The sequence below is a fragment of the Pseudophryne corroboree genome, chromosome 5, assembly GCF_028390025.1.
Source record: "Pseudophryne corroboree isolate aPseCor3 chromosome 5, aPseCor3.hap2, whole genome shotgun sequence".
Taxonomy (NCBI): Eukaryota; Metazoa; Chordata; class Amphibia; order Anura; family Myobatrachidae; genus Pseudophryne; species Pseudophryne corroboree.
In genome coordinates this window covers 727682595-727694965 of record NC_086448.1, presented here as the reverse complement: position 1 = coordinate 727694965, position 12371 = coordinate 727682595, and the positions used below count along the sequence as shown (strand labels likewise).

The window sequence follows — 12371 nt, the reverse complement described above, 5'->3', positions numbered from 1 at the left end:
TAGAGTTAAGAATGGGATCCGGTCTGAAGATCGACAGTGTCTAGGTCGACAATGTTTAAGTCGACATGGAGGGAAGGTCGACATGTGCTAGGTCGACAGGTCTAAAGGTCGACATGAGTTTTTCACATTTATTTTCTTTTTTAGAATTTTTTCATACTTAACGATCCACGTGGACTACGATTGGAACGGTAAAGTGTGCCGAGCGAAGCGGTAGCGGAGCGAAGGCACCATGCCCGAAGCATGGCGAGTGAAGCGAGCCATGCGAGGGGACGCGGTGCACTAATTTGGGATCCCGGTCACTCTACGAAGAAAACGACACCAAAAATAAATAAAAAATCCTCATGTCGACCTTTAGACCTGTCGACCTAGAAACCCTGTCGACCTTCCATCCATGTCGACCTAGTGACTGTCGACCTAGACACTGTCGATTTGATGAACCACACCCGTTAAGAATATAGTATCCTTATCCATATTATCAAATTGATCTGTCAGCTCATCTGTCCAAGCTGCAATTGCGCTACACACCCATGCCGACGCAATTGTCGGTCTTAGCACAGCCCCTGTATGAGAATAAATACACTTTAAGGTAGTTTCTTGCCTGCGATCTGCAGGGTCCTTAAGGGCCGCTGTGTCAGGAGACGGTAGCGCCACTTTCTTGGACAAGCGCGTCAGGGCCTTGTCCACAGTGGGGGATGATTCCCAAATCTCCCTGTCCTGCTTAGGGAAGGGGCATGCCATATAAATTCTTTTGGGGATCTGCGGTCTCTTTTCCGGAGTCTCCCAAGCTTTTCCAAAGAAATCATTTAATTCATGAAATGTGGGAAAATTAATAATCTGTTTCTTTTCCTTAAACATGTGTACCCTTGTGTCGGGGACCGAGGGTTCATCCTCAATATGCATCACATCCCTTATTGCCACAATCATACACTGAATGGTTTTAGTCACCCTAGGGTGCAATTTTACTTCGTCATAGTCGACACTGGAATCAGAATCCGTGTCGGTAGTAGTGTCTTGTGTTAAGGGACGCTTTTGAGACCCCGACGGGCCCTGTGAGTCGGTCCAATCCGAGGATTGACCCCCTGATGTCCCCCCTAAATCAGCCTTATCAAGCCTTTTATGTAAAGATGCCACACTTGCATTCAACATATGCCACATGTCCATCCAATCCGGAGTTGGCACAGCCGACGGGGACACACCACTCATTTGCTCCACCGCCTCCTTGGAGAAGCCTTCTGCCTCAGACATGTCGACACACACGTACCGACACCCCCCACACACACAGGGATTAACCTATAAGGGGACAAAACCCCAACCAGGCCCTAAGGAGAGACAGAGAGAGAGTATGCCAGCACACACCAGCGCTTAAAAACACTGGAATATATATACCAGATAGCGCTTTTTATATATACAGGTTGAGTATCCCATATCCAAATATTCCGAAATACGGAATATTCCGAAATACGGACTTTTTTGAGTGAGAGTGAGATAGTGAAACCTTTGTTTTTTGATGGCTCAATGTACACAAACTTTGTTTAATACACAAAGTTATTAAAAATATTGTATTAAATGACCTTCAGGCTGTGTGTATAAGGTGTATATGAAACATACATGAAATGTGTGAATGTACACACACTTTGTTTAATGCACAAAGTTATAAAAAATATTGGCTAAAATACCTTCAGGCTGTGTGTATAAGGTGTATATGAAACATAAATGCATTCTGTGCTTAGACTTAGGTCCCATCACCATGATATCTTATTATGGTATGCAATTATTCCAAAATACGGAAAAATCCGATATCCAAAATACCTCTGGTCCCAAGCATTTTGGATAAGGGATACTCAACCTGTATAGCCTTAATTCCCACTCACTGCGTTCCAAAGTGCCCCCCTCCTCTTTTTTCCAGCCTGTGAAGGTTAAGCAGGGGAGAGATCAGGGAGCCAGCTTTTCCTCATGCAGTTTCTGTGGAGAAAATGGCGCTGGTTAGTGCTGAGGATCAAGCCCCGCCCACCCGACGGCAGGCTTCGGTCCCAGTAAACTTATATAAAAAAAATAGCGGGGGATTCGCGGATTTACTGTGCCACAGCCTAATCCTGCTTATATTGCCACAAAATGAGGAATATTGCTGCCCAGGGCGCCCCCCCCCTGCGCCCTTCAGTGCCTGCTTGTGTGTGAGTATTGGGAGCAATGGCGCGCTGATGTCTTCTTGCCTTCTCATACTCACCTGGCTTCTTATCTTCGGCATCTGTGAGGAGGACGGCGGCGCGGCTCCGGGACGAACCCCAGGTGAGACCTGTGTTCCGACTCCCTCTGAAGCTAATGGTGTCCAGTAGCCTTAGAAACAGTGCCCAACTTGACAAGCCAGCTTTGTTTCTCTCTCCTCAGTCCCACGATGCAGGGAGCCTGTTGCCAACAGGACTCCCTGAAAATAAAAAAACCTAACAAAATTCTTTAATACAGAAAACTCTGGAGAGCTCTCTGCATTGTACCCTTTCTCCTCTGGGCACAAGATCTAACTGAGGTCTGGAGGAGGGGCATAGAGGGAGGAGCCAGTGCACACCCATAGTCAAAGTTCTTTTTAGGTGCCCTATCTCCTGCGGAGCCCGTCTATACCCCATGGTCCTTACGGAGTCCCCAGCATCCTCTAGGACGTAAGAGAAATGATGGTTCTGTGGTTCGGCACGTTTACTGATGCACCTTAGACTGGCTAAAACACTTCTGGGAATTATTTTCAAAGTACAAGATATCAGAGGGGATGTAATTGCCTGCAAGAAGCAGGAAGTGAGAGAATTGGTGGGGGGGGGGGGGGGGTTGGGGGCATTCTATTAGTCAAAAAAACTGCACATTTCGTCAGTTTTTAGGTCGAATTTATATTTGACCTATTCAATGCTTGTGACGTTTTTTCGACTGGTCGAAAAATTCAGCACCAGCGAAAACCACGTGTATTGGCAAATTTGCGGTTGTTTTTGCACGTTTTTGGCGCAATTTTCGCACATGCAGATTCGACAAAGAAAAAAAAAAGGAAACAGCATGGGTGAAAATGGATTAAAAAATGGGTGAAAACGCCCGCAATTGAATACCCTTTGTGCAAGTTGTCCCGTTTTTTAAAGCAGCAATCATTTACACGGCAAAACTAGGTTGATTTTGTCGTGTAAATGATTGTGGCTTTAATAAAACGAAAGAACTCGCACAAAGTCTCACACTTCCTACTTCTCGCAGGCTATTACATTCGACCTATCATCTTTATAATAAGTGATATACAGCACATTCTTATGATTCTGCCCATGATTATCATTATTGGTATGGAGAACTGACCCAGGAACATAACTCCAAAAACTCACGCACACCCTGGGTGAGCTCTTATAATGCATGGAAATCCCTCCTACTAACATCTTGCAATAGATCTATTAGAAGATGTTAAGTTCTTTAACCGCAGTTCCCAATTTACTTGATAAAACATTGATTCTGTCATGCTCAGTTTATTTAATGTGCATATAGGCTATATGTGAGCCTTTGTATTTTATGTAAGAGACTTTATGCCAGTTGTTGGCAGTAATTAACAATATACACACGTACGCTTCCAATACTGCTAATTGCGCCCAGAACAGTAAATATAATTCTGAAGACATCAAGCAGTGCCATTTTGCTTAACTCCCCTTGTTGAGTTGCAATCGTATGTGTCCGTGATAGGCGGCTATTATAGATAAAATGGGTCACTAATCATTAGATTAAAAATAAATAAATAGATGGAATTCAAATTCCTTAAAACCAAAATAGCCGTCTACTGACTTCTGGTTGTGAAGGCTTTTGTCTTTCTCTTCAATCAGCTTCTTTTCCTTGGCATCAAAATTCTCTTTCATCTGCCTGACTTGTGTCTCAAGCTGGCTTAGTAATTCCGCTTTATCCTGCCACTTCTTATTCAAGGCACTATGAATAGAAAGAGCAAATGCCTGAAATGAGCCCAGATTCAACATCAAACAGCACAAGCTACATTTAGTAAAACCTCTGCTCCAGAGTCTGGTTAATTACCTGTAAGCTTTCTTCACATCTTCCAACTCTGCGTCCCTTTCTTCTAGTTGTAGCTTGACTTCCTCCTTTCGTGCCATCTGCCTTTCCAGCTTCTCTTTCAGTTCCTGCAACTGTGTTCCTTTCTCATCATTCTGTTCCCTTAGTGCCTTCTCAAGCTCGAGATTTTCTGCACGCAGTTTTCGGATGCGTTCATCCCTCTCCTGCAGTCCCTGACCAAACACAGTGTGTAGCAGTTAACAACCTATGCCTGACTATCTGCTTCACTGCTTTCCACCAATAAAGTAGACTAGCAATAAGTTTCAGTAAGGAATGTTGTTATCCATCTACTCAGGCAAATTTACCAGTATCCTCCCCTCCTGAATGCTGGTCTAAGAGGTAGCTGGGAACAGATTTAGATGTCAATAAAATAATCGTTATGGTAGACTTACCGTTGATAACGCTATTTCTCCACAGGATAACATTGGGATATGAGGTAGCGACAGCGGATTGGCACCAAACGATCAAAGCTTTTGGCCTTCTAGCATGCAACGGGCCCGTCCCTATATCCCCGCCTCCTGGCTCAGGCAAATCAGTTGTTTTTCCAAAGCTCAAGGCAGGAGCATCATAGAGAGCCCTAATCAGGTGAGAAGAACACACATGCACACCCTTCCGTACAAGAAGGAAGAGGTTAGTATGTGAAAGGATCCTCAAATCAGGTGCGTCAGGGTGGGATCCCTACGGATCCTGTGGACTTAGGAGAAATAGAGTTATCAACGGTAAGTCTACCGCACGATTATTTCTCCTACAGGGTCCACAGGTTATCCACAGGATAACATTGGGATGCCCCAAAGCAATTTAGTGGTGGGGACGCTCCTGACTGGACAGGAGAATCCTTCACCCAAATTCAGCATCCTGAGATTCAAAGGTATCCGAGGCATAATGTCTAATGAATGTGTTAATGGAAGACCATGTGGCTGCCTTACATATATGTTCTGCTGAAGCACCACATTGTGCTGCCCATGATGGACCTACCTTACGAGTAGAGTGAGCAGAGACATTAGGAACAGGGAGATCAGCTTGAGAATATGCTTCTGAAATAGTCATCCGAAGCCACCTCACCAGTGTCTGCTTATCAGCAGGCCATCCTCTCTTGTGAAATCTGTAGAGAGCGAAGAGAGTATCTGTTTTTCTAATGGCACTGGTACGATCCACGTAGATCCTTAAGGCACGGACAACGTCCAATGATGCATCTCCCGCAGAAAGGTCCGTCCCCTGGAAAGCCGGGACTAAAATGTATTTGTTAAGGTGGAAATTAGACACCACCTTAGGAAGATACCCAGATTTGGTTCTGAGAACCACTCTATCGGGATAAAAAAAATCAGAAAAGGAGGGCGACATAAAGCCCCTAAATCTGAAACTCTTCTTGCTGAAGCAATAGCCAGTAGAAAGAGAACTTTAGCTGTTAACCATTTATGATCCACTTGTTTTAGTGGTTCAAATGGGGCAACTTGAAGGGCCTTTAGGACTAAACTTAAATCCCCAGGCACTGTAGGAGGAACAAAAGGAGGTTAAATGTGCAGCATTCCCAGGAAAAAAGTGCGCACATCCTGTAGGTTAGCAATTTTCTTTTGGAACCATACAGTCAATTCTGACACTTGCACTCTCAAGGAAGCCACCCGTAGACCTTAGCCATTCCTGCCTGAAGGAATGCTAAGACCTTGGAAACTCTGAACGCCCTATGGTCAAATTTCCGGTCACTGCACCATTGCCATATTCGGTGATAAATGCGAGCTGAGGAAGGTTTCCTTGCTCTGAGCATTATTTGAATTACCTGTTGTGAGAATCCTCTTGCTTTCAGGATGGAAGTCTCAAGAGCCACGCCGTCAAAGACATTCGATCCAGGTGCTTGTGATAGCAAGGACCCTGAGACAGTAGATCTGGACGTTGAGGGAGTAGGAATGGAGCATCCATCGACATCCTCTGCAGATCTGTATACCAATGTCTTCTGTGCCAAGCCGGAGCTATTAGTATCACGGCACCTTTTCCTTGTTTTACCTTTCGCTTTACCCTTGCTAACAGGGCGATTGGTGGAAACACATAGGCCAGACGAAAGTCCCATCTCACTGACACGGCATCCACAAAGATCGCTTTGGTATACTTTGTTCTTGATCCGTATGCGGGAACTTTGTTGTTCTGGCGTGACGCCATGAGACCTATCTCAGCAATTAGTGTAGTCCATGGGATTGGACCAGGGCTAGGGAAGTAATTGTGCGTCTTTTACCACTGTGCGACACAACGCGCCGGCTGTGTCGTTACAGTAAGCATCCTGGATATCCAGGGATACCATAAAATCCTCCAGCTCCATGGCCAAAATAATGGAACGTAAAGTCTCCATATGAAACCGAGGCACCCAAATGTACTTGTTAAGCACTTTGAGATTGCGTATGGGCCGGAACGACCCATTTGGACTAGAAACAGGTTGGAATAAAAACCTTGTCCTCATTGTGCAAGAGGAACTGGAATTATCACTCTTGACTGAAACAACTTCTGAACTGCCTCTTGCAAAGCCCTGGCCTTTGTTTACACTGAAGACAGGCTAGTACAAAAAAACCATTGATTTGTGTGTGGAAGGAAACTTTACTTTCTTGGAATCTGCTTCTGACTCCAAAATACTGTTTAATTCTACTTTGATTCTGAGTCAGCTTTCCATGTACATAGCCAAACCACTCTGCGAGCTGCTACTGCTGAGGCTGATGCCTGAGAGGCAATTGTACCCATATCCAAAGCTGCCTCTTCCATAAAAATAGCCGTCTCTTTGACATGTGCAATATGGGATTTTTGCTCTCTAGATGCCATTGAAAGATCATCCTCCAATGCATCAGACCAGGCTGTCATTGCTTTTGCCACCCAGGCTGAAGCCATGGCTGGTCTTATGATTGCCCCAGAGAAAATGTTTTTTTAGTAAACCATCTATCTTCCTATCCATGACATCATTTAATGATGTTGAAGGCAGAGGTAATGTAGATTTTCGCACCAATCGAATGACATGCGTATCTACTTTGGGAGCCACCTCCCTTTATAAACAGTCCCCAGCTGGAAGAGGATAACGGGAATTCCATTTCTTTGGAATCCTAAACTTCTTACTGGGCATAACCCAGGCCTCTTGCATAATTTCCGTCAGCTGATCTGACCCAGGAAACTCAGTCCTAACTGTTTTGGGACGTTTAAACACAGGTGCCTTAGATTTTAACAAATGCTCTGCTGCCTCCTCTAAGGATAGAATGGCTTTCATAGCACTAATTAGCTCAGGAATATCCACTGAGCTGTGGCCTTCCTCCTCGTATGCAGACCCGGAGTGCGATGAGTCCTCATCTGAAACGTGTAGACTGTGAAGATGTTGTTGTTGTTTCATGTCTGTGATTTACTTACCACTGGCCTTTTAGCCTGCTTTTGTTGAGAGGATGCCAATGCCTGTGCTGGATGTGATACACCCCAGGTGGAATGTAGCATGTAAGGGTTAATAGGGTAACCTATCCCTGGTATAAGAGCTGGTATTATCCGCTCAGCTATACTGGAAAATGTCTGTGCAAAAGTAGCCCATGGGGGTTCAACATGAACCTGTACCTGCCTCGGATTATTTAAGAGGCTTTGGTGAAAGCTAAAACAATTTGCACATAATCCATTTTGAACCAGATCATGAGAGGTTAACCCAGCTTTACGAGACAAACATGAAATGAGTGTTAGTGCTGCTGTGGAGAAAGTATCCTCCTCACCCTTGCCTCACTTAGACATGATAAATAAATCACACACCTGTACAGTGTTGCTACACAATTTGTGACTGCAATCACTTTAAATTTTGTTAAAGTGACATACAATTCGATCCCTCCCTGTTTTGCACCAGCATTGAGGATCGGAATAGACAGAAGACTGACAGAATTATTAGTAAAGTCAGCAATCACACTAGCAATCAGTCACAGGTTATGCATTAGTATAATAAGCAATATGAGCACATAATCAACTACAGATACATTTCAAGTATGTAGGAGAAACATATTACTGCATTACCTTATATAGGAGTTTAAACGTATCCAACTATTCGTACTCAAAGGTAGATAGAGACTTAGTGCTGTATCACCCAGCTCAGAAAGAGTGGGATACAGGTAGACTGCACCCCGCTTCCAGGATCGATCAATACGTTAGTGAATGCTGAGTGGATCCAGACAATATTAGAGTACACAATCGCCCTGTGAACCTACAGTGAACACAGACGCCCAAGTGAACACTGACGCACCAGCCACACAGCCGCCTATGCTGCGACTGGGTCCTTTTAGATACACAACGTCTCAGGCGGAAGCGGGAACTCATTTCATGGCGGGAAACTGGTCATGAACCGGGGGAAGTGGCGACCAAGGGAGCGTCTTACTCCCCACTGCTGACATCAACCCTAGGATCGTGGCCTCATCCTATCCCTGGAGCCTATGATTGCTGAAGACTAGCGCTGGTTCAACCGAGGTGGCAGCAGCATCAGCGACTGTTCGGTAGTCTCCATCCTGAAACAGTGCGGCTGTGTCCGTGTTCCCCCTCTAAGCGGAACCGATGCCTTACCTACCCCCCGTGCTCAAGCCACAGCCTAGTAACGTCTGCTGTACTTGCTATTACATCCTACACAGACGCCCACCGAAACAGCACTGTACACGTGGGTAAGCGTTGTCGCGACCCGGCGGGGAGTTGTTGGAGCGACTCTTTCCAAGTTATGTATAAAAGACGCTTTTTAGAAAGATCACTCAAAAACCATAGTAAGACTATAAAAATAAAATAAAAATCTTATGGCTGCTAAAAACCAGCAGCCCACTGACCATGGTCCGGCTCCTGCCGCACGAAACAAAAAACTGATTTGCTTGAGCCAGGAGAAGGGGATATAGGGACGGGTCCGTTGCATGCTGGGAGGCCGAAAGCTTTGATCGTTTGGTGCCAATCCGCTGTCGCTACTTCATATCCCAATGTTATCCTGTGGATAACCTGTGGACCCTGCCGAAGAAAATATATATATTAAGAATCCACTAAATCCACTTTCATCCGAACAAAGTAACGTTGGACGAGAGCTCTACCTTGCTAAATATTGGAACATCTCTAACAGAAAGTCTTAGAGTTACAGAGTAAGAAGCAAAATCAATAAAAGAACAATTTGGAAATGATTCACAAACAGGAATATTACTTACTTCTTTCAGTTTCCTGATGGTTTCCGTTTGATCATCAACCATTTTAGCTTTAATTCTTAGTGCATCGTTATCTCGTTCATTTTGCTTTTTCAAAGTCTCTATCTCTGTGGAAAGGACTTCAATTTTGGCATCAAGCCTCCCTCTGTCCTGGGCCAGAGAGACACCTACAACATATTATACTATTTTGATGAGTACCACACACAGGCTCCTAGAGAAATGACGGCTGATGAATACTGACTTAGACTACAAAATGTCTGCCCACGTTGTATTTATTAGGCAGATACACTTTAAGAGTAGGGTTTGGCTGTTATGTACGGAGTACACATTTTATAGCAGAGCATACTTTTTTCAAAACTATTATACAGTAATTCCTCTGAGAAATCAGTTTTTTTTAAAATAATTTGTATTTTCTTAAGTGATTTTTATTATAAATTCACTCCTCCAACCATGGCTTACATTCTGCATTTTTCATAGGCATTTCTCTGTGTTTGCATACCTCTGGAGGTGTACTACAAGTTATATAGGGGTCTATTAGTTATTTATTATCAGTTATTTATATAGTGCACACATATTCCGCAGCGCTTTACAGAGAATATTTGCCAGTTCACATCAGTCCCTGCGCAGTGGAGCTTACAATCTATATTCCCTATCTCATAAACACGCAGTCACATTCACGCTAGGATTCATTTTCTTGGGAGCCAATTAACCTACCAGTATATTTTTGGATTGTGGGAGGAAACCAGAGTATCCGGAGGAAACCCACGCAAGTACGGGGAGAATATACAAACTCCACACAGATAAGGCCATGGTGGGAATCAAACCCATGACCTTAGTGTTGTGAGGCAGTAATGCTAACCATTACACCATCCGTACTGCCAGCCTATGTAGTAAGCCTTGGAGAGAGATAAAGTGGACAAAGATAAAGCACCAGACAACCAGCTCCTAACTGTCATTTTTCAAACACAGCCTGTAACATGGAAGTTAGGAGCTGATTGGCTGGTACTTTATATCCTTCCAGCTTAGTACATAGACCCCATGATACTCAATGATCAGTGACCTCAAAATCTCTGTGACATCTCCAGAGACCTGAAAGTAAAAAAAAAAAAAAACCTTTCTAGGGTATGGCAAATAGAATGGATTACCACTGTTTCCACAATACTAGCCTTGGGATGGCACTACAGAGTGCTTTAGCGGGGAACACAAAGTGCATTAGAAATGGACACTTGGGGGTAAATTTACTAAGATGTGAGTTCTGTTTGAGATGGGATGTTGCCCATAGCAACCAATCAGATTCTAGGTATTAACTTCTAGAAGGTGCTAGATAAATGAAAAGTAGAATCTGATTGGTTGCTATGGGCAACATCCCATCTTAAATAGAACTCCCATCTTAGTACATTTACCCCTTGGTAGATAGATATAAGGCTACAGATGGAGCATGTTTCTTTATCACACACTGTGTGACTGAATACGTGTTGCATCGACTGCTTTGTTCACATTTAGCCATACCACACTACTGTTGGTGTGCAATAGGGTGGGTGGGTTTATTGCGGCATTTCCTGAACACTTTGGGAGACACCAGATTACAAATCTGTCAAACAAAAATGTAGGCTATTTGTATGTGATTAATATGATGAATTAACAGTTTTATCTGTAACTAAAAACATGTTAACCACTTAACTGGCTAATTTATTTTACAAAAAACACTCAGAAATGGTCATTTTATTTATGATTGAGTTAGGTTAAACACATCTATTTAAAAGTTATCCATCACAATTTTCTATAAACAAATAAAATAATAAAAAATAAAAACAATTGTTACAACATCGGTGACTAATACATCAGACCATGGATGACTGGTGCATTGTGACATTGCAGATTTACTTTTCCCCAGCAGCTGCTCCTCTTTACAGTTGCCAGGTAGGGGGTTTTGCTGGGCTGTCCGATCAGCAATAATTGGCTGCAAGGCAGGCACTAAGGGTTAAGAACAAGGAAGCAGAGGGGTCAGGAGGTCCCTCTGAGAGTGGCAGCTGGTGGAAGACGATCTTCTTGTATCTGCCCACTGGGCTTTTCTTACTGGTCAGATGTGATCATGCCAGGGAAATCCCAGCCTAGCCCTTAAAGAACTTATGGTCTAGGGAAGTCTCACGGTCATGCAAGTAAAATTATTACATTGCTGGAGCGGACGAGCACCACAGCTTGTAACCATAAATAGTCTGATGAGTGTAGATCTTGTGTTACACAAAGCTGACAAAGTCATAGACATGGAGCCCGGAATTTGTACAGATTGCCAGTGGCTAGAAGAAAATAGTGCACTGTCATACAGTAATTACATGCCTGAGAAATGACCTTTCCACTATATCACCATACTGTCTAGTAAGAATGGGATATAAAATAAAATATGGTTTGTAACAGACCATACATAAGAATGCTTTTTGTATGATATCATTTGATATGACAATTGACCATTTGCTCCCAAGCACTGGAAAATAGGATTTTAATTACCTACCAGTAAATCCTTTTCTCATGGGGTATAGACGGGTCCCTTGGGAACCATGGGCACTTTAGGAGTTTAATAGTGTGGGCTGGCTCCTCCCTCTATGCACCTCCTACCAGACTCGGTATAGAAAACTGTGCCCAAGGAGTGGGACAACTTCGAGAGAAGGGATTTACACAGAAAGTGGTGAGATTCACACCAGCTCACACATAAGACAAACCAAGCTAACCAGCTTGAAGAAGTCAGCAACAGCTGAACAACAGTACTTAACCAAGTAACAATGCAGTACTTAACCAAGGAATAAGGTAGTACCGAACCAAGTAACAACTGCAGGAGAACGAAGCGCTGGGCAGGCGCCCAGCATCCTCTACGGACTACGAGAAAAGGATTTACCGGTGGGTAATTAAAATCCTATTTTCTCTTACGTCTTAGAGGATGCTGGGGTCCACATTAGTACGATTAGTACCATGGGGATGTACCAAAGCTCCCAGTATGGGAGGGAGAGTGCGGAGGCCCCTGCAGAACTGATTGACCAAACTTTAGGTCCTCAGAGGCCAAAGTATCGAATTTGTAGAACTTAGCAAACGTGTTCAATCCTGACCAAGGCAAAGCTGTAAAGCTGAGACACCCCGGACAGCCGCCCAGGAAGA

The 12371-nt window shown here is 43.9% G+C and overlaps 1 protein-coding gene across 6 annotated transcripts in view; it reads right to left on the bottom strand.

Annotated features, from left to right (window-relative positions):
* The window catches only part of LRRCC1 (leucine rich repeat and coiled-coil centrosomal protein 1), a 267597-nt gene that overhangs the window by 33633 nt on the left and 221593 nt on the right, over positions 1 to 12371 (bottom strand). For all 6 annotated transcript variants that reach the window (XM_063924032.1, XM_063924034.1, XM_063924031.1 and 3 more), the window contains 3 exons: positions 9228 to 9391; positions 4030 to 4238; positions 3790 to 3927 (listed from right to left, as the gene is read on the bottom strand). In XM_063924032.1, coding sequence (XP_063780102.1) covers positions 3790 to 3927; positions 4030 to 4238; positions 9228 to 9391 — 511 coding nt within the window. The remainder of the gene's footprint in view (positions 1 to 3789; positions 3928 to 4029; positions 4239 to 9227; positions 9392 to 12371) is intronic.